Genomic DNA, 27,960 nt, shown 5'->3' with positions numbered 1-27,960 from the left:
AGCTGAGGTCATCCTAAATTAGTTAATTAAAGCAGTTTGTTGCCAAAACATTAGATCATCCCCCAGCTTGTTTTGTCATTAGCTGAACTTGTGTCCCTGCATTAGTCTCCTCTCAGTGGGAAGAACATGAAGGACAGTTTGTGTTTCCAGTGGGAGAGAGCTGCTAGTTGTAACCTTACTAATGTCCAACTTTCAACTCCCCCCGACTTTACGTTATTACAACCTATATTGTTTTGTTCTTGCATATAGTCACACTAGCGGTCATATAGCAATCCCGTCAGTTTGATTCCATGTTAGTGTAGGATTAAGCATATTATCCCTTAAAATATATAGAATATAATGATATATTTGGGGATTGTACAGCTGCTTGATTACAGAGCCCTTAGAAAAACATTTCTATTTTCAGGCATGTTCGACATTTCTCATACATATTCCTTTTTTAATATATAGAATAGCATTGAAAAATGCGTATTTCCACAATTTTGCTCAAGAATATAATGGAACACAACGGCTGCTGGAAAATCTGCTCTGCCTCTGCCTCAAAATTCGGTTCTGAGCCTGTTTTTTATTCTCGCGAGAGCAATGGGGTTACCAAGGTACCGGGCACGCAGCGTCCTCCAAAAATTGCAAATGCCTCCGGCTAGCCAATGAGGGGAGCTCGGACCGTACCAAAGTGGGAACCGGTTTAGGGGTGCTCCTTAAAGCTTTCTCAAAGAAACTTGGCAATATTAAAGGAACTCGGAATTTCACAACATGAAAGGGACAACAGTGTAAACGCATTATTACAGTGCTATTGGAGAGACTGCAAAGCTTTAAATGTGCCCTTTTACAAAAGCCCAAATGTAACCGTGTGTTCAGAGTTAATTAATGGATTCGTCCGCGCCAACATTGAAAGTTTCGTGAAAGTGAACTCCAATGCCGTTAGCTTGCTGTTGGTTTACTTGTGTTTAAATGCTTTGACACAGCTGTTTGAACGTCGAACTGTATTTGCTTTACTCAGTTGGTTTTGCAGGTGAGTAATCTTTTTGAACTGCTCATTTGTATAGGTTAATGTTACGCACCTGTATGAGGAATACACCTTTGCCACAGTGTATTGGCTAGTGGAGTCGCATCTAAGGAAGATGGACATCTTTTTGCATTGTGTTAAGGGGACCTTGAGATACGAATTAGTTTTACTATTGAAGATATTGACTGTGGATCTGTAGGTTCGCGATTGTAGAGTCTGAAATGGCCCACTGAGCTTGCAGCAGGCCTCAAATGTTGCGGAGAACACCATGCTGGAAAATGTGCTCTTTAACTGGAAACGTGCACAAAAGAAGTGTTGCATAAGAAGAGGAAGTCGTGTAAAAGGATGTGAGTCTGGTTTAAAGGTCATGCAGAGCTTCACTGTGCTCGGGATGTTGATGTATTGAAGCTCAGGTTTTTGCCAGGGGGGAGGAAAACGGTTCCCTTTTGTGTGTCAAAGGAGGAAGTTACGGCCCTAAATGCATTGCTGTTGAATTGGAGGTCCCTTCCTGTATTGACACTAGCAGCCTTCTCTTCAGCTGATTAAGTTTTTTTTTTTTTTTTTAAACCTTTCAATCTATATAGTCTATTTTATCTAATCTATCTATGTCAAACGCATGTCTAGACAAAGTGAGTTGTTTTGTATGTGATGTAAGCTCTGAATCATGTTGGGTAATTTCTCTGTCCACTCCTCCAAGGTCAAAAGGTCAGCTGAGTTATCTTTAAGATACCACAATGGGACCTGATTACAAAATTCTGCGCGTGAGGTAGGCAGGTAAAAGATTGCAGTAATGGGCACGAGGTGAGGTAAATGCCTTGCAACACTTTTCACCTGGGGCGACAGTCACAAACGCACCCTTGTAATTTCCATTCTTAATAATTTCCAGGATAGGAATGTGTGTCTTGCAGCCTAGAAAAGTCACTCACTTGCCACTTTTTTGTTGTTGCTGTGCTTGTAATTGAGCTAATGTAGATGGGACTGCTTCTTACATCTATACTGGAAAAACATTACTACTATTCAAACATGTTTATAGCAGTGGTGAAGCTCTGGCCTACTGGTATTCGCATTTGACTGCTGAAGAATTTGCAAAGACTTTGTTTCTGAAGAGAGGAAACATCAAATAGTAGCAGGAGTGTGGGTTAGTGTTGTCTGGAAAGAAGCTTATGGGGCTTTTAGACGGAGACCCACCACAGCCCGAGGGTGTATTTTCACTGTTTTTGAAGCAATAGACGAGATCCTGCTCTTCTAATGTGATTGGAAGATGTTGCGTTAACATTGATAACAGCCTTTTGTCTAGTTCAGAAACTTTGCATGCTACTTGGTACCAGCAGTGCCAAAATAGTGGTGGAAATGACAAGGGCTGTTTGGTTTTGTTTTAATTCATTGAAGAGCGTGTCACTGAATAGCACTCGCGGAAACCGTGCTTGTGTACAGTGGGGCAAAAAAGTATTTAGTCAGCCACCGATTGTGCAAGTTCCCCCACCTAAAATGATGACAGAGGTCAGTAATTTGCACCAGAGGTACACTTCAACTGTGAGAGACAGAATGTGAAAAAAAAAATCCATGAATCCACATGGTAGGATTTGTAAAGAATTTATTCGTAAATCAGGGTGGAAAATAAGTATTTGGTCAATAACAAAAATACAACTCAATACTTTGTAACACAACCTTTGTTGGCAATAACAGAGGTCAAACGTTTACTATAGGTCTTTACCAGGTTTGCACACACAGTAGCTGGTATTTTGGCCCATTCCTCCATGCAGATCTTCTCGAGAGCAGTGATGTTTTGGGGCTGTCGCCGAGCAACGCGGACTTTCAACTCCCGCCACAGATTTTCTATGGGGTTGAGGTCTGGAGACTGGCTAGGCCACTCCAGGACTTTCAAATGCTTCTTACGGAGCCACTCCTTTGTTGCCCGGGTGGTGTGTTTTGGATCATTGTCATGTTGGAAGACCCAGCCTCGTTTCATCTTCAAAGTTCTCACTGATGGAAGGAGGTTTTGGCTCAAAATCTCACGATACATGGCCCCATTCATTCTGTCCTTAACACGGATCAGTCGTCCTGTCCCCTTGGCAGAAAAACAGCCCCATAGCATGATGTTTCCACCCCCATGCTTCACAGTAGGTATGGTGTTCTTGGGATGCAACTCAGTATTCTTCTTCCTCCAAACACGACGAGTTGAGTTTATACCAAAAAGTTCTACTTTGGTTCCATCTGACCACATGACATTCTCCCAATCCTCTGCTGTATCATCCATGTGCTCTCTGGCAAACTTCAGACGGGCCTGGACATGCACTGGCTTCAGCAGCGGAACACGTCTGGCACTGCGGGATTTGGTTCCCTGCCGTTGTAGTGTGTTACTGATGGTGACCTTTGTTACTTTGGTCCCAGCTCTCTGCAGGTCATTCACCAGGTCCCCCCATGTGGTTCTGGGATCTTTGCTCACCGTTCTCATGATCATTTTGACCCCACGGGATGAGATCTTGCGTGGAGCCCCAGATCGAGGGAGATTATCAGTGGTCTTGTATGTCTTCCATTTTCTGATGATTGCTCCCACAGTTGATTTTTTTCACACCAAGCTGCTTGCCTATTGTAGATTCACTCTTCCCAGTCTGGTGCAGGTCTACAATACTTTTCCTGGTGTCCTTCGAAAGCTCTTTGGTCTTGGCCATGGCGGAGTTTGGAGTCTGACTGTTTGAGGCTGTGGACAGGTGTCTTTTATACAGATGATGAGTTCAAACAGGTGCCATTCATACAGGTAACGAGTGGGGGACAGAAAAGCTTCTTACAGAAGACGTTACAGGTCTGTGAGAGCCAGAGATTTTCCTTGTTTGAGGTGACCAAATACTTATTTTCCACCCTAATTTACAAATAAATTCTTTAAAAATCCTACCATGTGGATTCATGGATTTTTTTTTTCACATTCTGTCTCTCACAGTTGAAGTGTACCTCTGGTGCAAATTACTGACCTCTGTCATCATTTTAAGTGGGGGAACTTGCACAATCGGTGGCTGACTAAATACTTTTTTGCCCCACTGTATAAGGGTGCATGGTTAGACGTAGCAATCCACTGTTTTCTTATGAACCTCCTCTCCCCTCTAAAGACGTGTTGACTCGGTCTTTTAGGTTATCTGATGCATCCTGAAGCAGAAGTAAATATCTAATATTGTAGATGACTGTAGTTATGATTTTGTGCTCGTATAAATAATATAAATGCTCGCTTTGAACTTCAGCAGGTTGTGTTGACCATGTTGACTTGGATAAATGGACTGGGCTGCAGCTATGTGATTGGTTGATTAGGTGTCTATGTTGGCGAACAATTAAACAGGTGTACCTAACAAAGTGGCCAGTTGCGTAGTAGCGTTTAACACGGGACTGTAAATCTTTATAAATCTGCTTTAAATGAGCAAGGTTTTTCTTGTTTTAAAAAAAATTCTTTTTGCACAACATATTTCATAATATTTGCCCAAATATAAAAGACATGTTTGATCATCAAAATGTCAGGTGTGAAAAGATAAGACGATGGATATATTTGTCACAGTAAAGTATCAGACTCATGGACTTTAATGTACGAGGAGGGGATGTATGTCATTCTGAACCAGCAGAAACCCAGAATGATGCTTTGCTGTCCCAGAATCTCTCAGAGCATCTTTTTAAGAACAAAAAAATCTTTCTTGTTGTTTACTTTTCAGTATTTTGGTCCTTCTGGTGGTGCCTCATCTTAATTTTAGCCTTTCTGGGAAGGGGGGGGAGCAATCCTTTTTAGTCAGTGACTGTAATGTCACAGTTTGTGCCCAACATAGCTGCTGCACAGACACACACATGCTGGAACATCTCATCTGAAAAGTTACCCCAGATGGCACTCATAATAGTTTGGCTCACCGCTGGAGTCTAGTCGTGTTCCGTTTTCTCTCAGCTTATCCACACTGTTTATGTGGCAGCAAGCCTGTGATTAGCTGCAAAATATCATATTTTCCATTGAAACCTACACACAATCCATCACAACAAATAGCCACCAAAATAATAGTGTGGCTTAAGCTATGTAATGCTCCACTAGCTGTAGACTGTAATATAGCCAACAACAAGGGAAAATGTTTTTCTTTGCAGAGTGCACGCTGGGTTTCCGTGTGTGTATGTGTGTGTTTACATGTAAACACTCATCTTTGAGAGAAACTACAATGAGTTCTGTTTTAGTCGAGTTTAGCCGAGATTAACAAAGGGAGAGTTTGGAGTGGTGTGTTCGTAGGAGGCACAAAGACTCCCACTACGCTTGTTGCAACAGTCGGTATTATTCATCGTGTCACATGGACTGACTCAGAGGCTTGCGTTTTCACACTTGCTGCCTGGAAGCTGTCAGCGTTGCGTTGTTTTGCTGAGTTTGCCAAGTCCTGCTTGTTGTCTCTTTCTCTTCTTCTCCTCTTTTGTGTATTTGTAGCTTCCTGACTTGTCTCTGGCTCTCATCTGTTCCATGGTGCCACCTGTGTTTTGAATTTTATCTTCGTCCTGTCCTGCAGTTTATCTGCACTGACATGGCGATGAGGTCATCTTACACTGACACTGTTATTCAGACTGGGGAGGGTAATCTGCTCCATTTGGCCAGAGTATACAGCGCAGCCACAGCTACAGTTGGGCGTTATGCAACACTGTTCCACGAACTACTTTACGTTGGATGAACCAGATTAGTATCAGATTTATTTACTCACATGTCACTAAATATGATGTTCATTTTGATTGCAAGTAAATGGTAAATGGACTTGTGAAGGGCTTTTTGAGTCTAAGCCCTCAAAGCACTTTTTCATAGCACTTTCTAACGATCACACAGACTCCGTCGTCTGCTGAGTCACAGCCATCCAAATGTGCTGGCGATTAGAGGTCAAGCATCTTTTCTTGTGCCCATATATACAGTACTGTGCAAAAGTCTTGACCCACCCATTATTTCCTGATATTTTTGTTAAGAAAATGGGAAATGGGTGCAGAGTGTGCACTGGCTGAAATGCAGCCCCAGACAATAATAATAATAATAATAATAATAATATAATGGATTGGATTTATATAGCGCTTTTCAAGGCACCCAAAGCGCTTTACAATGCCACTATTCATTCACTCTCGCATTCACACACTGGTGGAGGCAAGCTACGGTTGTAGCCACAGCTGCCCTGGGGCAGACTGACAGAAGTGAGGCTGCCATATCGTGCCATCGGCCCCTCTGGCCATCACCAGTAGGCGGTAGGGTAAAGTGTCTTGCCCAAGGACACAACGACCAGGGTGGAGAGCCCGGGGATCGACCTGGGCTCTCTGTTAAAATGGTTGACAGAGCCTCAACCATTTTTCACTAACGGCTGTAGACACTGTTGTACATCTCTCATCTGCAATTAATGACAGTTTGAACCAAATATTTCATTATATTTCATTTGGATTGATCACCCAGAGTCCAGTCCTGGTCCTCAGAATGACCTCGTTTCTTGTTTTTTACGCACATGGCTTTCGGATACCGTTCACACTGTGTAACCATCTTTTCATAGATTCAACTAAAGAAATTTGAAATTTAGCTTCTTTGCTAAATTCTCTGTTGTGTAGACACAACACTGGTTTACCCCTTTAGTTATGTGTGTTTTTATGCTTGAATGACTCACGGGTCTGTGTTAAGTGGGTTAGCAAAGAAAGCATTCCTCTGAAAATGATCAGGTACAAAGTGTGGACTGAAAATGAGTGAAAAGAACAGCCAATGTTTAAACTTTGAAAGCCTTTCAGAAAAGCCTGGTTAACTATTGCTCAAGACCACTTTAAAAATGACAAAGTCCTCCTTGGAAGCAAAATAAATCAAATGAGGGGTGACTTAAAGTGTTTGCACAATACTGTACATTGAAATGAGTTTACTGAACTCATTCCTTGGCCATTAAAAGAAACCTATTCTGCTTGTTTTCAACTCCCGGACAGTTAAAAAATAATCCTTACTTATTGTTACTAGGCCTTCGTGTAGCTCTTCAGTTCCTCTTTCAGAAACGAGCTCTGCTCCCTTTGAGGCAACTTTTTTTTTTCTGATTGGCTGTCCATTACAGTAGACTTGAAATGTAGCTATGCAGGACTGCTGTGTTCACAGGTGGGACTGCCTAAAGCAAAGGTGTCCAACTCCAGGCCTCAAGAGCCGGTGTCCTGCAGGTTATAGATATCATCCTGGGTCAACACACCTGAATCAAATGATTCAGGCCTCTGGAAAATTTCAAGACATGTTGATGAGGTAATTTAGCCATTTAATCAGCTGTGTTGGATCAAGGACGCGTCTAAAACCTTCAGGACACCGGCCCTCGAGACCTGGAGTTGGACACCCCTAGCCCTAAAGCAAAACATGAGGAGCAGTCTGAAGTCTGAGCTTTTTATGCTTGCAGAGATTACATGCACTCACTGATCTTGATGAGCTTTTAGACATTGATCATGTTTTAATATTTTATATTAAATATATTTTATATATTCAGTAGGGGTGGGGAAAAAAATCGATATTGTGTAGTATCGTGATATTTTGTTTGTTAATAATGTATCGATACAGGGACAGCAGAAATCGATATTTTGTTACAAAAAAAGTTTTTGTGGACTGGAACTCTGACTTCAGAGCATGTTGATCCTTTTTCTGAGCAAGAATCCTGACATTCCAAATGTGTTTAACTTTTTTTATGGCAGCAATAAACATGACAGTTTACTTATTTTAATTTAAGACATGTTTTATTTTAATTAAGTTTAAAACTTTTTTATTTAATGTAAAATTATATTTTGTTTTAATTTACTTTCAAATGCTTCAGTTGCTGAAGGGGCTGCATAGTTTTCACAAATTGCATAGTTCAAAATAGCTATAATTGTACCAGATGGTTGCATTCAGTTAAGTTGGCCTAGACTGTAATACAAACAATAAAACTGACTGAAATGAGAGAAAGAGAAAGACTTTGATATTAGATAAAATGAATATTGATAAAGTTTACCTTTATGTACAGAATCTGAATATCGCAAAATATTTTAAAAAAAAATATTGGAATAATATCGTATTGTGCATTAAGTATTGTGATAATATCGTATCGTGGGATGTATGGTGATTCCCACCTCTAGTATTTAGTATATCTACGGAACAATTATAGGTCTACTTAGAGAAAGTCCTTCATTGCAATATTTTAATGTCATGAGATAAAAGCAGGAACTCGTAAGTGAAGGTTAATGTGAGGTTGTTGAATTTTTTATGGTCTAGTGGATATATTAACTTATTCAACAACCTTCATAAAGTGTTAATAGGGGAATATTTAAGATTCATTTCAGTGTACTGCAGCTGGCTATGGTGGTGAGGATCGGCTGAAGGCTTTAAGGACACTTGAGCCTAAAGCAAGTGGAGAATTGCTTTATGTGTCTCTACGATGGGCTTACTGGGCTGCAGTGACTCCCAGCTGCATTCACCAGAGGAGGAGCTGGTTATAATGCTTCATTATATAAGAAAATACTTGCAGAGATTGTTTAGTGTCTCCTTTCAGTTGCAGATTGATCATTCTTTTTTGTCTTTTCCAATTATTATTTTTGAATAGCTGAGCAAAGCAGATTTTCTGCCCCCAGTGTCTGAGAAGTGTTATTTAGAACCAAAGGCTCTAAAAACTGATCAAAAAAAACATTTTTACATGTTTATTTTTTTTTCATGTTCATGCTGTTTTTTTTGTTTGTTTTTTACAGAGAGAATTCTTTGAATTTCCCAGTCAGGTTAAGCCCTCTCTGGTCCAAATATCCCAGATGGTAGGAGTCATGCGGCCGTACTTACAGTTTAGTCAAGTCTCCTCCTAAGAAATGAGGTCAGTGTGACTTCTGGTCCAGGCAATCTGTGCCTCTGTATCTCCTGACTTCTCGAGGTCAGCAGCTCGGGGCTCTCATGTTGGTGTAGTGACTAAGAGATGCTGTATAGCACAGAGAGGAACTTGACCTATTAAAAGGAAAACCCATGATTTTTTTTTAAATTTATTTTTTAATTGTTTTTAGTTTTATTTTCAGTGGAGTTGCTAGCTGAGCGAGCCTCCACAAGAGGAAAACAAGTTTCTGAAAGTGTTACTCGAGCATTTATTTACTAAAAAAGGTATTTTGTTCCCAGTATCTACAGTTAATGGTGTTTTTGTTTGGCGCTATTATATACAAGCAGCCTCCACACACGCGCGCACACGCGCACACACACAGAACCACATTTTGAGACTCAAAAAGGCCTTCAAACTTGTGAGGACCGGTGAGTGTGTCCTCACAAGTGACTCTTGGGTCTCACAAGTATAGTAGAATGCAGATTTCAGTCCTCACAAAGATAGCTAGACAGGAACACACACGCACGCACACACACAGGGCCATTAATCATAGTTGGATCAGATACTGGGATCTAGACAGTTAACACTGAAGTAGTTGCAACGACAGAAGTAGAAATATCTGGTTTGGTGAGTCTGTGCTTAGCTTTGACGTGTCACTGACTGCTTGCTCATCAGTTCTTGGATTCTACACACATGACTGCGCCTGTTGGAGTGTGTGTGTGTGTGTGTGAGTGAGTGAGTGAGTGAGTGAGTGAGTGAGTGAGTGAGTGAGTGACGGTGTGTTCGCGCTTCTGTATTTTTTTTTTTATTTTGCGAGGATCTTCCATGTGCTCCACCCTGCTGACACAACTGACTGATGTCTGGATGCCACCCATCCTTTTCTTTATTCTCAGAGGTCTACGTTTCATCACTGCATGTGTGGGACACTCTGCCTCTTGCTTGTCATCGGTGCCTCTGGCTGTTTTGAGGTCATTATTTGGAAACGGGCTTCTAGTTAACCATTATTTACCCTGCCCCCTCTACACAGGGGCTACTGACCTACTAACTAAATAAACAGCTTTTAACATGTCGCTATGCTATAGATCTCTGCTGCTGTGTCATGTTAGTATCACTTTTGCAATGCTGTCTTCATGTAGATGCAAATTGTTTGTAGTGTTGTACAGAGTCCATTTCATGAGGAAGGACCGATCGTGATTATCAGTTAGTTTTTGAGTTGGAAAGAAATGCATACGTGAGACGATAAATGGCAAAGAATTCAATGAGAAGTTGATATTTGAAGGGAAGTTTAAGAAAGTGTCAGATTTGACTGTTTATTCTATAAATGCAGTTTTATTCACTGGTGACTACTGAAAGTAAAGTTACTTAACATGGTGCTTTAAAATAAGTACATGCAGGTTGTCGGGTTATTTATGTCATATTGTTAGATTTGTGGTTATATTGTTAGGGGTAGCTTACCATAGTGGGAAAACATAGTTATTATCAGCATACGTGAGTAAGACGGGTAAATGAGCTATATTCTGGGAAACTGTTATCCACATGTTGTTTGAACAAAGCACACGGTCTTTTAAGGGCAATTTTGTTTCTGACTTCAAAACAAGTCAGAAAATGACTTTCCAACTCTGTAGGAGGGGCTCTCCTAAGAGCAAATAAATGCAGGTTTACTCCTGAGCTGCCTTTCCCAGCTCGCTGAAACAGTGTGCGGATTGATGTAAGCTTAAGTAAATGGTGTTCTTAATGAGCACAGATGTAATCTGGTACACAGTCATTAGTGTTCTTCCAACTAATTCCATAATGGACCTGTAGCATCCAGTTACTGTTGTTAAACAAGGCGTGATGCACCATTAGCAAAGTTATGTGCAGGGTTGTAGTGAGTAGCCTTGCTTTGAGGCACAGCATTGGTACGTGTTGTGTTGCTGGGTTTTTAGAGCTTGAGTGGTTGCAGGTCAAGTAAAAATGTAATTAACCAGCAAAGAATTCATAGCGGCATCATTCTTCTTTATGCTGCCATTTTTTTTTTCTCTCTCTCGCTCTCTCTCTCTTTAAGAATTTGGGATCATAGCTTGACTCTGACATCACAGGATTTGCACTGAGGAGTTTGGATGTTAAAGGCCACTTGTTGGGTGAAAAGTGTAGTTTTAGTTTTGTAACACTCATATTGTTGCTGGAGCTTCAACCTTTTTTTTTCAGGTGTTCAGATATAAAAATTAGCTGCATTTATTTGTTTTGTTTACAATTTGTTTAAATAATTTGCTTAGGGATTATTAAAGGATTCTGATTTAGATTTTATATCGCACCAATATAGCTATTGAGGAGTATTTATGCCTGGGAAATGGTTGAATGTACAATTGTTTAAATAAATAACCAAACGATGGAAAAAGTATTCATGAGATGAACCTTTGAGGGAAGTGTAGAATCCAGTGTATACCTATTTCAACCAGTGACCAATCATATGTTTCCTTACTGTGTGTTTTGTATATGCTGGGGGTGAGGGAGGCAATCAGAAGAAAGTTCACTTGAGTACCTTTTAACACAATTCATGTGTCACAGTCACGGTCAAGTCCTGGAATTTAAAATGTGGATGTGCACGTGAACAGAACAGGACTGCTTTAAAATCTGCCTCCTGTGAATTCTCCTACTTAAACGGCATTACTGAATCTCTGGAGTACCTTTTTAATAGAGTAGAGTAGAAGTGGGCAGTATGAATAAAATCCTCTTCCTGGGTTAGTGGGGACGTACAATTTCATTTACAGCAGTGCCTGCAAAAATCTAATAAAACCTGAAATGTTCAATGAGTAACTGCCTCAGTAAGAACTGTGTGGTGAAGAGTCCTTGAGTATCATGTTGCTCTGTGTTGGTCAACACTTTAGGTGCATCCACACAGAAAGCAGTTTGCTCTTTGTGCAGCACTTTGTTGTGTATGGGGATGTCCATTTACTGCCCTGTCATATGTCAATCAATGGTAACCTTCGCTCTTTGGTAATTGCTTCAGTTTAACTTGGGACCTGCCCACTTAAATAACTGCTGGAAACATGAAGTTTAAAGTTGTCCAGTGTCACTGAAATTCTGTGGTCTCTGAATGCAAATGCCCTTCACTGTGCGAACTAGCAGGAGTATCTATAGAGAAACTTGGACCACAGGAACGTAACTTCTTGTGCTTTTCATCCAAGCTCTTACAGCAGTGCTTTTGAGAAGTTTTCTGTGAGTTATGTGAACACTCCTACTCTGTTACCTCAGTTTGATTCCTGCAGGATGACAGACACTGGGCCTGCTTGGACATGCCGGCATGTAACGGGAAGAGTAATGTGACATGTTAGCCCAGCAAGTCCCTGCATTTGTGAAGTGTATCTGGGTGTGTGCATCAAGTGACAGAGATTATAGTTGTGGTATGAGAGAAAGTGGGTGGAGCTGTAACTTTATCCCCCCTCACACTCTTTCGGTGGTCTCGGAATCAAAAAGTGTGTGTGTGTGTGTGGGGGGGGGACTTCCAGTGGGTTGTCAATATTGACTCAACATTGTATGAGAGCCTGTGTCTGCATCTGTGTATCATAGATCAGAGTATTTGCCAAATGAGAAGGCACCACACATTCACACTAATACATTTAATCCACCTGCCTCCTCTGAGTCTCAGAGCACAGTCATGTGTGTTAATGGAAGACGTTCAGGGAACGCTCTCTGACTGCTTTAGATACTTAGAGCACCATGTCTCTGTCTCAGTCATGAATTTAAATATATGAGAAAATTCCGCATTTGCAAAGAAGTATGATCCTGTCTTGGTGCTTCAGCATCCTTTTTACACGATATAGTCCTGTCCTTATAGGATCCTAATATAATTTCATAATAAAATCTGGTATTTAGTTTTACATCGTTGTTTAGGTTCAGAGTTACAGAGGTATCGTTCTGAAATATGTCAGCTCTAGATTTTATGGCTGGCTTGTAACTCCACTAAACCTTCTAAATGATCTTTTCTGTAAATGCTGGGATATTTGACCTGTCTCCCCAATGTGATGCTCGGTTGTGGGCAAAAGACCTGCAACTGACAAATAAAGGCTATCTCATCATCATCTCTCATCTCATCATTGATCATTATATTTGTTTGTTTGGGGGGTTTTTTTGGGCTTGAGATGGCTAATGATGTCAGTCTGAAGTAGCCAATTGCTGACTCTACCCTAAAATAGTAAACTTTTGTTGTTGTTTTTGCTCAGCTGATCTGCAGTTTTATGGTGTGGCAATCATAAAAATAAATGTAATGATTTAGCTTAACTTCCCAAATAAATGCACAGAAGTTATTAGCTAATGCTAGCAAGCTGGGTTAGCAATCTTGCTAGCATCAGTTAGTCAAATAAACTATACAGGTGCATTACAGAGAACTGGATAACTGCTTATATATAAAGTAATAATTCTCTTAAGCTGGGTATTTTAAAATGGGATCCCTCTGAGATTGACTCACCTTTTAAAGCCAAACTCAAGTGACCATGAAAGAAATTGCAGTTTTTGTCACATCTCTGGTTTCTTTTTTTTTTCTGCCTGGAGGGTGTTCACAATTGCTTCTTGTTCACTAGCACTGCCTCTACTCTACTCTACTCTACTGGGTTTCGGTCATTTTTCCATTACATTTGAGAACCAACATAATGCGCGTGGGGTGTCGTTATATATATACCTGCTGCTAAACCAATAGTAAACACCTCATTATTGGACCATGGTGTCAGTTTGTGTTTAGCCATTTCACTTGTTGTGGGTTTCAAAAATGGCGGGTTTGATTCTTGTGAAGGAGTTGCTGTCATGACTCATCCATTGATGTCACTCCCCCCTTCATCTCGACCTGCTTACGTCAAGTAGGTACTAAAAAGTACCTGGTACCTGTCCTACCATCTAATTGAAAACCCTAATGGTCTGGTCAAGCCGAGAAGGTAGTAGTGGGGAAAAGAGGCTAATATGTCATACTGGTCAGAGATCATGTAGCTCTACATGCGTGACGAGAGAATGTGGAACAGAAAGGGAGAGGCTAAAAGGGGAAAATTTTTGACACAGGATAAAAGTTAGCAGATTATGCGCAGGGGGAATAGAGAAGTTTTTGTGATGAAGTGGAAGGGAGGAGAGGAAGGAAGGGAGGGAGGAGAGCCTAAGTGGAGGTAGAGAAGGTGTTGGAATGTGTCAACCCAGCTGAACTATTTATTGTCCTATCTAACCTACTCCCGTTGTGTTAATGCAGAGCCGTCGACAGCGTTTCCTCTGCAGCATGGAGTGAAAGTCCCCTCCTACTGCTGCTGCCTCAGAAGAATGACTGACCGCTGTGTTCATGTGTGTCGGACTCAGACCTGTGACTGTGAGCACCTGAATCTGTGTATGTGTTTGTTGGTCTGGTGCAGCCTGCCCTGACTGCTCCTTTAAACAAGCGCCGCTGTGTGTTCAGACTGTAATGAGCAAGAGCAGCTCAGCCACAGTGTGGAAGATGTTAACAAAAAAAAAATATTGAATGTAGAAGACAAGTAAGTTTTGCTTTTTTGTGTTCTTTAAATATAGTACACAGAGCTTTATATATAGTATTCCAGGAATCCTGTCGAGGTATTCCAGTAGTAAGGCTTCTCCTGAACTGCTGTTTTACTGCCTTCAGTGACAGGATATCCTCAGCCACACCTCTTTGATAATAATATTTGCTTTCTTGAATTCGCCCACTGTCTGTTAAGCCACTCCCCTTCCCGACTTTCTCACTTACTAGCATACATCGTTATCTCTGGATCTGTTGGAGAGGAAAAGGGTAATATTTCACTTGAAGAAAGCCACGAGTGTTTTTATTTGGACGTTGTCACAGATGGTAAATTAAATGGAACCCACCTGGAAAATTGTAGTCCTCTCAACTCTACCATTAAAATGGTTTGGAGGTTGACACCAAACAAAGCCCTTATGATTAGGGATGCCACGTTTCCATTTGGGATTAGATGCACATGTTGGCTTTGGGTACCGATACTGAACACTGACCTAGCACCTAATCATTTTTTTATTTTTTTTTATTAGTAAGTCAACATCAGGGTGGACTTTGCTTCAACTTTGCAAATAAATCCAGTAATATAAATGTACTAAATCTGTATTTAACATTTAGGAAAATGTCAAATCAAATTAGGCCTGAGATGGGCAATATTTATCTAAGGCACAAATCTAATTTAAGCTCTGCGTGAGAGTCATTACTCTGCTGCATGAAACTGTTATTTACAGTTTAGTTTCTCCTTTTCCGGACCCTCGCCCCCACCCGCCCTCCACCCGTCTGTAGAGCTGCAAAAAACGGCAGGAAGTGAAATAACAATAATTGAGTTGATGACAACACTTAAGTGTTACACAAACAAATGCCCTGCTAGTTTCTACCTTTATATAATGTCTCTCTGAATAAAGATAACAAGTGAAAGTAGATAAGAGATGGAGGCCAAGGCGTCTTCTTGCTGGAACTTTCCAGTCAAACCAACTTGGTGTGACCACAGTTGACCAACTTTACATTTAAGTAAAGGGAGACTGTGTCGCAGGCATTTTTGGGAGTACATTAGCTCTCCTGCTAGCTGCTGCTGTCCCATCAGCTGTTGTTACTCATATCTGCTGCAGCTTTTTAAGTCAAGATCAGAATTCTGTACAGTCCACATGTTAGATGAGTGCATCTCTGCTCCGGAGGGACTGGCCGTTTATCTCTACAGTGTTAAGATGAGATGATAAAATAGAATCCACAGAGTTAAGTTTAGATTTATTTATTTGCTCTGAAAAGTCTTCATGGGGACGAGAGGGTCAAGAGGTAAAAACTAGTAATTCAGTGTTTGCAAAGTAATCTGCTTGGAGTGCAACACATACAGTTTACATACTGCTTCCACTAGATGCTGATTACCGAAGTGTTTCAATGACCTACAATGTTTCTTTACCATTTTTTTTTTTCCCCTGAGACTGATAATTCTGCTAAAGCTGTTAAAGAAACTGCTTTATTCTTCTCGGATTTTTCCCTTATAGTGACTGGCGATACCTCAGCATCCGGATGCGATACACAAAGCCCCGTTACCTTTTCTGGTATTAACGGTGCCACGGTTCTGGGTAACTGACGGGACAATTTCAAAGAGTTAAAGTGTCAGGAAGGTTTGTGTCACTGCTTGGAAAAACTCAGGCTTCCTGTTCACATAGTGTTGGGTTTTTTTCCTCCTCCGGTCTTTTCCTGAGGTGGAGTCTTCCCTTGGATGTGGGAGGAGACGGGGGAGAGTCTTATAGCTTGAAGAGCAGAGACTCCCTCCAGGTTAGTGTTCATTTGGCTCATACACAAGTACTGGCTCACTGGCAACTCGCAGCAGCTGAGAACAGCTTTGCACGCTCGGAGCTGCTGCCTGCTTCCTTCAGCCTGACACGTTCAGTATTTCTTTTTGGGTTTCCTAGAGCCGGCTAACAGCTTAAAGAACGTAAGTAAACTTTGCTTTTTCTCCTGTTTGAGCACAGTCAGCAGTGTGTACACGTGGGGGTTGTTTATCTAAACGGAGGGGAGGGCTTGTTCCTCTGGCAGGTATCCACAGGACAGGTCACGCTTCAAAGTTGTCAGTTTATGGAACGATTTGGTTTTCTTTTCCCTGTTTTATTAAAATGACATTCAGTTCTGGATGAAATCCTGCATTATCACAGCGGGTGCTATTGTCTGTTTCTCTGTCGCTGCCGGTACTTCCTTGTCCTTGAGTTGGGTGCCAAACCTAAAAATACTGGTCTTGATTATAACTTTTGGCAGCTCTGCTCCAGGACTAATTTCATTCTCTCAGCTGTAAGGGGCTGCGAAGCTTCACGTGTACTGGCAGAGCCAACAATATACCCTCCCTAAAACTGAATTTAAATTCTTGTTGTAGAGCAACGTGTTGTGCTGACTGTTGTCACTCCAGAGGTGCTTCATTTTATCTCCCACATAATATCTCTCTTTAAACAAGTTGACTTTTCCCCACTCTTTTTTTTTTCATGAATGATTTTTAGGCTTTCAGCACCAGTGTGAGAGCTAATCAAGGATTACACAAAGGGTTAAAGGCAGAAGAATGTGTCCTGTGTGAGTGTGTCTGTACATGTATGAGTAAAACACTCCTTGTATCCAAGCCAACTCTGAGGCCTAGCCACTGAGGCGACTCCACTGACCGCTCTCCCTCGTGTGTGTGTGTGTGTGTGTGTGTGTTCTTTATCTGACTAAGGACAGCGATGGGTGATTGTGTCTGGAATGTGTTCATCACCGTGTTGAAGGGGGGATATTTTCTCCTCCCTTTTCTTCTTGTTTTATTTTATTTATTTATTTTCGGTTGCTTTCAGGCTCTCCCATTACAGCAGAGGTGTGTGTGTGTGTGTGTGTCTCTTTATGGCAGCAGATGACTGTGCTTAACACAGCTGCATACTAAAAGGACATAACTACCATGTAATTGCAATAGTAGGTATATTTACTTTAATGCTTTAATACCCCAAGGTGTGAGTGTGCGTTGTCTAATAGATTAGCTCCAGCTGACTGAGGTGGGAGTAGTTGCCCCCAGCCACTGATGCAAACTCCGATCAGATGGGGGGTGGGTATATCATAGTGGATTCTGTAATCAGCAAAAAATCTTTGCTGGATCAGAGTTATTTTATCCTCTGGAGATGCAGCAATGGCAGAATGTCTTCAGGCATTGTAAAGTCAATGAGTGGTAGTCCTGCATGTTAGTACCCAGAATAGGAGGGAAAAGAATTGTCCAAGTTCTTACAGTTTGTTATATTTCTGGGGGGAAAATTATAATAAAAATGACAGTGCTGAATCTTTTTTCTGCATCATAAATTTAAGCCTTCACAGGCATATAAAGGTTGGCAGTGGGCACTTGTATAGGCTATGTTGTAGACCAGGGGTCCCCAATCCCGGTCCACGAGGGCCAGTGTCCCTGCAGGTTTTAGATGTGTCCTTGATCCATCACAGCTGATTCAAATGGATAAATGACCTCCTCACATGTCTTGAAGTTCTCCAGAGGCCTGGAGGCCTGGTAATGAACTAATCATGGGTGTGTTGACCCAGGGTGAGATCTAAAACCTACTGGGACACCGGCCCTCGTGGACTGGGGACCCCTGTTGTACACCCTACATACATTCTGTACAGAAGTCTGAAGTGGCTGTGGTGAGACTCATTGCACGTGTAAAGGAAATCAAGGGTCATTATAAATTCTGATGCTCTACCTCAAGCGGTTACAGTGTGCTTAAACTATATAAATCTCACAGATATTTAACATTTCGTGACGATTGGAGGGTGGCGCTCTGAGATTACAATTGAGCCGTGTAACTCTAATGAGCTCTAAAGTGAAAATAGAAGCACAGCACACAAGTAATTTACATACCACTGAAGGGTGTGAGCCTCATGGGACCCTCCTGAGGGGGGGTCATAGGTATAGTTTACCCCCCACTCAAGAGAGTCACACCAATAAGTGTGAAGTGCCTCTTGACAATATGTAGTTTAGGATCACAGTTGTTAACAAAATATGCATTTTCTATCAGTGGTTGAAAGGGTGAAAAATGGCTAATGATATGCAAATATCATGCAGTCTAATTTATATACCTACGTACCTTTTGCACTCGAGCTCAGGAATAGTTCTTAGTTTTAAAACCTAAACTTCATGGGTATCAGACCTTTAGCAAAAATACACTAGAACTCGGGCAGCAATTTTAATTACACTCTAATGAACTAATTGTGGTCAGAACTAGCTAAATCAATAAATCCATAAACTCAACAGTCTTGTTTGCACTGCTGCCGGCTAACGTCCGCCACCTCTGTTCAAATCAAATCAAATCACTTTTATTGTCACATCACATGTGCAGGTACATTGGTACAGCACATGTGAGTGAAATTCTTGTGTGCGAGCTTCACAAGCAACAGAGTTGTGCAAAATACAATAATGTAAACAAGCAAAATACAAGAATGGCTACATCTGAAACTAATAAATATATGTACAATATATAATAGTATATGCATTTCTGGATGTGTATACTAAATATTTTTCTGTGTGTGTGTGTGTGTGTGTGTGTGTGTGTGTGTGTGTGTGTGTGTGTACACATATTTTACAAATTAAATAGAGTAAACAATAAATAAAATATATAAAATATACAGAGTTGAGACATGTTCACCATATTACAGTGCAAATTCGGGTTAAGAGTTGAATTAGCTAAATTGTTATAATGCCTTAACTAACTTGGTTGTGTTGCTAACCTGACTCACTATAAGAATCTGTTTATGTTAATGTTGTGTCTGTATGCACTGTTTATGTAGTCTTCTATGTCTGGCACATCTTAACTTGATGTCAGCTTAAAAGGAAGTTGGAGTAAAAGGCAGATGTTTCATTTATATACCCGTTAGATGTTCTTATCATCTTCTTTGCATACACTTTACACACTGTTCTTACTACTTACTGCACTCAAATGATCCCTATATCTATTTTTTCCCTTTATTTTACAAATGTGGACACATCACAGATGTTCTGTATTTGTCTTCACAGCTTGGCTTAGTTTTCCCAAGGGAGGACTCAGCCACCTGCTCTCCTGTGATTACCTACTCAGTCAAAACTCTCTTCCTGACGTGAACACACAGGCACACAGACACAAGAGTTCATTGGTTTGACCTCCATTTTCCCCCCTCTGGTGTAATTGTACATGGATGTGTGCGTTTCCTGGGGCCACAGACACAGACAGATATGGGCAGAGGTGGAGGAGGGGGTTTAAGGGGAGACGGACGGATGGATTGACAGAAGCGGGGAGATCCAGGGGAAAAAAGACGAGCTGGGTGCTATAATAACTGTCGGTTTATGGTTCAGTGGTTGTTTTTGCAGTCGACTCGACTTCTGTCCGTATAAAAACAGTTGCATAACCTTGTCCAGACACTTCAGTCATGCATGTCAGTCCATCCAGCCAGGAGCAGTTCTTCAGTTGGAAACAAGCAACGTGGCTGAAGCTGATAGCCGCTCAACAGAATAACAGCAAGGTCTGACGCTGTCACGACCAACTGTCTGTCTTCATTATCATTCTTTGGAGCTCCCTAAATCAGCCCTAAGGGGAGTGGTTGATAACTTTTTGAACCCTTCTTTTAAGCTCTCTATTGATTTTTAAAAACTGAGGCTGAGTGTCCCAGTGGGATAATGGGCAGGGGCTTGTGTTGCATTAGTTTCTGTCCAAGCTTGGTCTGATTCTCATCAGGTTATCGTTCATCTGGAAGCCACAGGGAGGACACCAGCTGAACCCTGCACTGAGATGAGAGATTTGTTAATACGATCCATCTTGCTTACTGTCCCGTTTCTTGACCTTTTGTTGAACTGGGTTTTGGTACAGATAAATTCAGGTCTGGTCCAAATAGATAAACTATAACTCTGTAGACCTTCCTTTGGCTTAACTTGCAAACAGGTTTGCACAGCAGGTGAATGATTTAGTTATAACTAAATCAGGGATAAGTGCGCTCAGTCATCTACAGAGCTAGGAGCAGAAAAAAAACTGCCTGAGCAGTCTGAAGCATGTGACTTTTGGCTCACTAGATCACTTACCCACTCACTGACTTCATTATTTGTTTCTATGAGCATGGAGCATTGTTTGTTTTGCTTTTTTCTTTTTTCCCCCTTCCTGAACACTTTGGATTGTAGTGCAGCATTTCCATGTGGGCTTCCTTGCAGTTGACAGTCGGGTGTTCACAGGCTTCAGGAGCAAATCGGGAAACTCCAAGTGTCCAGAAATAGATGAGCTAAGTTCACCGCGAAACAGGGTCAACCTGCGGGAATTGCCCACAGCCGAGGACGTTTGTTTGGTTTTCTCTTTCCCACTCACGTTCTGTTGTGAAATAAATCCCGGCTTCCTGCTCATCCCTCCAGTGGGTGAAGCAGCTGAGTAGTCACTGTTGATGAACTCACCACCTCTTTCCTTCCATGCTGGGGTAAAGCTGACAGGCTCAAAAACTGAAGGATTTGAATGGTATCGCATGGAGCTGCACTCTGGCTTTGAGTCAGCATCAGGAACTGTTTAAGACTCAGTATGATTCATTCTTATTGTGAGGCTCACCCTGGATGGGAGGTTGACACTATCTCTCTTAGTTGGGCTTTCTCTTGTTTTCTCTGCTATTATATATTTTCTAATCTTGCCTATTCTCACCTTTTCCTTTTTCCTCCTCCCCCACCCTCCTACTGCAACCCGTTTCCTCACGAGCTGCTACTTATTCAGTAACTTGCTAGAAAATATTGGCGAAGCAAATTGCTCCCATTCATGGGCTCTCTCTGTAATTACACTTAAGCCGGCGGCACGGTCAAGTCAGCTGTGGTAAAATGCCAGTCACTGTTTCCTTTCAGCTGCTTTACAACATTTGTGCGCGCAGACATTTTGGGCTTCTCTCTTTGATTTCAAACATTCTGTTATTCACCCCCCACAGTCACTCACACGCCATGAAACGCAGTCTCTCTCTCTCTCATGCAGACATCATAAACCATGTTGTTGGCCACTTATATGGTGGTTAGAAAACTGAACGTAAAAACAGTCCGATTCATAACAACTCAGCGGTTTGCATAGTTTTGTGATGATAATCACAATGCGCAAGTTTCCATTGAGGAATAGGAATATCATTCCTCGGCCCTTTGCCTTTTTGGAGACATCATCAACTGCAGTTACAGAACATGAACGGAAACCAAGAGGCAGAAAAGTTAAGAGAAACGAGACTGAGCGCTGCTGCAACGCTCAACTCGTGGACCGGTGGGGACGAGAGGCTTAATGGTGCCGTTTGCACACACATTAGTCCCATTAGCAGAGCGGCTTTTAGCCATCTGACCCCTTTCACTGGAGAAGATGAATGACAATAGCTGCTGTTTTTAAAGTAGTGACTATCCAGGCTCACAGTATTTGCATGTGGACGACTCTTCTCATTGGCAGGCTCAAAGGAAGGAGGGTAACTGGGTTAACATTTACATAGTTAAAGCAAATCTAATCTCCATGAAGAGGGAATTCATTTAGCAGCTTGACGATAATTGTTGTCAGTTGTTGGAACTCGTTCTCCTTCACTAACAATATCAATGCACAAACTGTTGAGCGCAGAATGATAACAAAAAGACTGAATAAAGGGTGGATCAGGGGATTAGAGTTATCAGCAGAGGTGGGTTTATGCTGGTGTGACAGGGATCTCCTGCCCCCTTTGTGTCTGTGGGATTTGTTCACACCAGTAATTGTGTATAAGTGTATGTTAGTCATTAGGAGTGATAGAAATCAATAACCACGCTTTAAAAAGGCAAAATGTGTAGACTTTGGATCACAAGCTGTTTGGCTGGACATTTTGGGACACAGTGAAATAGAACAAATACTCCAGCAAAGGTTGGCAGTTCTTACAGAAATTAGTGTTTTTAAAGACATGAAAAGACTCTAAATCTGGAGCAAAGGAGGTGTGTTTTTTCCTCCTCTTGGCAGAGGGCTGTGTAAGTGTAATGACAAGGCCACAGCATACTAAAACCGAGGTGGCTGAGGTTTCTGTGACCTAACGTTTGTCTTCACGGTTTCTGTTAAAGCATTTTCTCTAAGATGAGTTTCTTTGAGTAGATTCAGGGACAAGAAATTCTATAATTACCTGAAACCTTTTAACCTTTTAGCTGTTAAACTACTAGTTAGTTTGTCGTGAGGATGATGAATGTAGGAAAACAACAATGTGAAAGAAAGAGATCCACATGCAGCAGCAGATCAGTGATGTTTTACATATGTTTTATGGCGAATTCCTCAACTTACACAGTCAGATGAAAGTGCTAATCAGCACAGTGACGGGGAGTGTGTGAGTGGCTCCAGGTGGGTTGTGGTCTTCAGTGTATTTACTGTTGTGCGCTGCAGGCATTTACATTAGCGGGTGGAGTGCCACCATGGTGTCACATAACTGGACGTGTTGTGCGTTAAAGCTTAACCGTGTTAAGTTGCATTGAGCGCTATGATAAGGATGAACATGTGGAAAAAATACAGTAGAGCTGCTTCCCTGCAGTGGTTTGAGCTTTTTTAGGACACCAAGACAAGTCTGTGCTGATGTCATCTATCTCATGACTTTGTCCGCTAATCCACCTCTCCTTTCTTTTCCTACTTCAAGCTCACTTCAAGCTTTCTCTGTATTGTGTTTTTCATGAAAGACTCTTTATTTTATTATTATTTTTTGTTCCATCCCCTGAATGCATATATTCCCAAAGGCTTTGTGCAGAAGCTTCAGGTCGTCTCACTCATGCTTGGGAATCTTTTTTTTTTCTTTCTGTTTTTATTTTTGTGCTGCAAAAGTGTTTAGTTTGAGTAGTTTGAGGTAGGCTATTTTAAACTCTTCTTTGGTCTGTTACAAGATGAAAGCTAAGCGTGTGTGTGCGTTTTTCTTTTTAAGTGTAAGCTGTCAGTTTTTCTCTCTCGTCTGCTGCTGGTCTGCTGTTTGTGGATGTGAGCGTGAAGAGGGAGTCAGACGGGGCGAGATGTTGGGGGAAAAACAGGGTCACATGTTGAGGGAGACAGGGAAGGAAGACGGCTATAAAAAGATTAATTAAAAATGTGTGGATAGACGTGCTGGAGAAGAGGTGGAGGTGGGGGAGGGGGACGCACCGTGCCGTCTATCTGGATGTGATGTAACCCTGGAGTGTAAGGCTGTAAATGATAACATGCAGCAGGGAAGAGGTGTGGAGGAGGGGGAGAGTGGGGTTGTTGTTTTTTTTTTTTTTGTTTTTCTGTGGAATTGAAGGGGGAAATAAATGAACAGCATGTGTGTTAGCAGTGTTTTAAAGCCCTGAAACTGAGAGAAATAATCCACAAGTTAATTGTGCTCCGGCAGAGGAAAAACTTTGTCCCAGTTCTTTGTTTAAACTTTGTTCTTACACTATTTTTCTTTTCTTTCTTTCTTTTTTTTAAAAGCTGAATCAGGTTTGGTTTCGGTGATCTTCATCTACTTTGTCTTCATTAGGCTAAAATGCAAACACACAAACAGCCACACAAAGAGCTCAGCAGCAGGAACAGTTGTGCAGGCTTTCAGTGTGTTTTTTTTTTTTTTTGTTTTGTTTTGTTTTGTTTTTTTTCACATGTTTTCATAGCACCCCACTGAGCTTGATGCAAGTCAATGTAAAAATTGCATCTGCGGTGCCCCTCTTTTCCCCCGCCGTCCCCTTTCTCTCCCCCCTTTCTCCCTTTCAAAGAATTTTCATTTGAATGAAAGCCCTGCCTCAGTTTTGTTGTGCTTGAAAGGCAGGGGGAGGGGCCCAATTGGTCAGGATCTCCTTTGAGCCTAGCCAATGCGAGCACACCTCTCGCCTCCCAGCCCGCCCCTTGTACCCCTCCGAGTCTCCCGGCGACATGCGATTGGCTGGCTGGGAGGAGCCAGACTCTGTATTAAAGCCTGTCCCGTCTGCTCCACTTCAGTGTTAAAGAGAGTCCTCGTCTGTCAGCCAGAGAAGTGTGCGTGCATGTGTGAAAAAGAGAGAGTATGTGTGGATGCGTTATGGTATTAAGCGGTGGAAAGAAAGTGGAGGTTTATCTGACTTGGACTTGTTTCTTTCTAACCCTCTCCAGGACTACAGGGCGCTCCTGCTGAGTTGCCGGCCGGCTTTTTGGATCTGATCACAACTGGACAGGCGGGCTGGGGCTAAACAGAGGATTGTAAAGAGGATCAGAGAGACTGTGGTGTTGTCTGAGTAACTGGCGACTGATCTACAAGACTTGCCTTTTGGATTTAAAGAAACAAAAAAAAAAGAAAAAGACTGACCCTGACCCAGTCTCTCACTGTTCTGGATCACAGCTGAGTTAATAGAGGTGGTCTGCACAAGGCTGGTGTGGAGGATCTGACCCCAACTGACCCTGTCTCGCAAGTAGCCTTTCACTGAGCCCGGACTGGGAAAAGGGACAAATAAAAGTGCAAGAGAGGTGTCGTGGAGGACAGACGAAAGGCAGAGGAGCAGCACAGCGACCGGTAAGGAAGTTAAATGGGGTTCTGAGAGCACGGGTGTGAGAGGGGGAGGAGTGGGGAGAAAAAGAGTACAAAAGAGCCCTTTTTTTTTGTTTCCCTTAAGCTTAGAGAGGATGTGTGGGAGCTCTAAAAGGATGTTCACTGACCATTAAAGCCAGGTGTTTGCCTGCCTCTCCTCCTGTCAGCTAGTGTCTGACCATGAAGCTGTAAAACTGTTTTCACATACAAGTGAATTATTTTATGTTCCAATTACTTGTAACTCATGGAAAATCTCTATTTTCTCTGTCCAGCTCGTGCAGAATGCCAGTGGAGACCCTGCGGCCCTCAGATGGCCGTCTGGCCGGGGTCCCCTTTACCTCTGCCATGCCTTTCAGGATACTCAATAAGGGTCCGGATTATTTCCGCCGACAGGCTGAGCCCGGGGCCCGCAAACTGAGCGCCGTGGAGCGCCTGGAGGCCGACAAGGCCAAGTATGTTAAAAGCCAGCAGGTGGCACTCACCCGCCAGGCCCCCATCCAGCCTCCAATCATCCGCAAGCCCCTCGTCCCTTCGGGGATGATGATCAACACCCCTCCAGCCCGGAAAGTTAACCGATCGCCGGCTGAGGGGGAGAACACTGCAGGCAGGCAGGGAGCAGGAGACAGGAGACGACCTGCTCTAAACTTGGATATTCTAAATAACCTAATCAATGACGTATGTGATGGACCATCACATTGTTCCCAGTCCTCTTCCTCCACCTCCCCTTCCTCGTCATCTCCGTCATCGGGAGCTAAGAGCATCAGTAGCAGTCTTTCAGGAGAGCAGGAGAGGAGCAGCCGACTCTCCAACAACCTCAAACCTTTGAATCACGCCCTCGCCAACTCATCGTCCACCTCCTCCTGCACCTCCTCTCCACTCAACAATCATCTTCGGACGGCGGCAGCAGAAGTGACTCGACGTCCACCCCCTGTGCCAGCTCGCGCACCCCGCTTTGGCGTTCCAGTTCCCTACAGCTCCCCTAACTCGGTGACAGTACGCAGGGTGGACGTTCGGCCTCATGCTGAGATACGGAAGCCCCAGAGAGCTCAGCTGCAGCCACAGCTCAGGCCCAGACAGACACCCCAGGGCCAAGTCGCACACCCCCAAGTCCCACCCCCGTCACCCCCTCCCCCCTCCCAGAATCAACCGCAACCCCTCCCTCAGTCATCCCAAGCCATCCCCGCTCCATCAGCCTACCTGCCACCCAGTCCAATGCTAGTCCGAGCAGGCATGATCCCTCCAGCCTCACCCGCTTTCACCCGCATCTCAAACGCCAGCTCCAAAGGGTCTGCCCGCAAGCACCCATCACTGCACCGCTCCAAGTCGGACCTGAGCGACCGCTACTCCCGTGCCACAGCCGACCTGGAGCGTTTCTTTAACTACTGCGGGTTAGACCCCGAGGAGGTGGAGGGAATGGGCGGGGTGGAGCGCTTCACGAGGGCCAACTCAGACATTGTGTCAGTCTCCAAGCTCCGAAGCGTTAGCACGCCCAGCTCGGAGTGTGGGGACGACCGGGTCAGGGAGGACGAGGACGACGAAGACGACGGTCCGTCAAGGGCCAACGAGCGGGTCCCGTATGGCATCTCTGTCATCGAGAGGAACGCTCGAGTCATCAAGTGGCTGTATGGCATCCGACAGGCGAGAGATTCTAACAACGCCGTCTCTAACGTATAGACCGTCAGGGACTCGGACTCCTGTTTGTTCATCTTTTGCTGCCTTACGTTACAGATACGGATAATCCTGCAGTTGATGTGTTTCCTGTAAAGACTTTCTTTTTTGTTCTCGGAATTTCACATCGGATGTTTAGAACTGGGCTGCAAGTCAGTACTTGCAGCGGAAGATGCACCCCCCCCCCCCCCCCCCCCCCCCCTTTTTTTTAGATGTTGTATAACAATATTGGTATTGAAAGCAATAATAGTCAGAGAATGGTGAGGATGAAGGCAGAGGATGATTGCGATAGGGTCTCCTTATGTAAAGGTACTCTCTGTGTGTGTGTGTCTGTGTGTGTGTGTGTGCGTGTGTGTGCGTGTGTGTGCGTGTGTGTGTTTTGGCACAAAGGCAGACTGCCACTGAGCAAGCCAGGAAGGAAACCACGTTGATACTGTGAAACTTTTTCACACAAAAAGCTTCTACGATCATATTCCTGTTTTTTGTTTTTTTGTTTTCAAAAACCTTTTAGGCTGTTGGACTGTTATTATACACGTTTGTGTCAGCATGCAAGTGAATCATTTGTATACATTATATTTTAGGGTATGTCATCAAGCACACGTCTTCCTTGCACAGAAGTTCGCTGCACTGACTCACGTTCAGGTCAATTACAGTTAGTGCTGTCTGTATATCGGAGTGCAACGTCTTCTAATTGTGCGCATCCGCAACACTTTCTCACATCGTGGCTCACGCTGTGCTGGTGCAGCCCGAGAAATCAGTTTGCTGTGTATGTCCCTGCACGTATGAGAGCAAGTCATATGATGAAGGATGAGCTCACATGTAGACGGTTGAAGTAAGTGTAACATGACAAAGATATTTAGCCTCCAGGGTGGGAAAAAATTGGAGGGAAAAACGAAAAGATGGATGAAAGGAAGACTGAAAAGAGAATACTCATGGATCAAAAGAAAAGCTACCTTTGCTGTATGAATATGTCTGCGGCTCTGAAAGTGTCTCAGGAAGATGGCATACTAACAAAATGGACCAATATTTATTTGGAAAATGTAATTTAATGTATTTTTTAATATTGGATGACTTTGTGTACAGAATTCAATCTCTGTTCTTAAGTGCAATCTGATGGTGTTTACTAGAATCACAGTATATGTAGGATGACAGTTAAATCCAGGAAGGAGACAAATGCAAAGTGTGAATGTTGCACCTGTCTCTCTGTGGGGAGCACAGAAAGTGAGACTGTTGTGTATTTATTCAACTTCCTGTTTGTCTGGGAACAAGAGGTCTGTCTCCTCCCTCACCCTGTGTGAGTTCTCTCGAGTTCTCCTCTGCATCTACTGCCTTCGTAAGTTATCCAGCAGTGTGAGTGGCGGCCACGTTTCCTCAGACGAGAGGGCCGGAGAACACAGGAGCTGTGACGGTGGTGAACAAAGTATGCTGTTGAGTCCATCACTCAATGCCCAAAGAATCTTCAAGAGATGAGAGATGGAAAATGCTTTACCATGGTGTATTCTGAGCAGTTAATAAAAAAAACAAAATGTTCAATTACGTTA

General features: G+C 42.8%; 1 protein-coding gene across 3 annotated transcripts; it reads left to right on the top strand.

Moving 5' to 3' along the window:
- The first annotated feature begins 863 nt into the window (after positions 1-863).
- wu:fa11c10 (protein FAM110A) lies at positions 864-27,960 on the top strand. Of its 3 annotated transcripts, XM_026154713.1 has the most exons (4): positions 864-1,012; positions 1,704-1,772; positions 24,340-24,736; positions 25,024-27,960. In XM_026154713.1, the coding sequence occupies exon 4, from the start codon at positions 25,034-25,036 to the stop codon at positions 26,423-26,425; it is 1,392 nt and encodes a 463-aa protein (XP_026010498.1). In that variant the 5' UTR covers positions 864-1,012; positions 1,704-1,772; positions 24,340-24,736; positions 25,024-25,033; the 3' UTR covers positions 26,426-27,960. The 3 variants fall into 3 exon arrangements, with proteins under 3 accessions (XP_026010498.1, XP_026010496.1, XP_026010497.1); XM_026154711.1 differs by lacking the exon at positions 1,704-1,772; XM_026154712.1 differs by lacking the exons at positions 864-1,012; positions 1,704-1,772 and adding an exon at positions 16,093-16,235.

The sequence above is a fragment of the Astatotilapia calliptera genome, chromosome 20, assembly GCF_900246225.1.
Source record: "Astatotilapia calliptera chromosome 20, fAstCal1.2, whole genome shotgun sequence".
Classification (NCBI taxonomy): domain Eukaryota; kingdom Metazoa; phylum Chordata; class Actinopteri; order Cichliformes; family Cichlidae; genus Astatotilapia; species Astatotilapia calliptera.
Note: the sequence above shows the minus strand (reverse complement) of the source record. Positions and strands in the feature narration are given on the sequence as shown.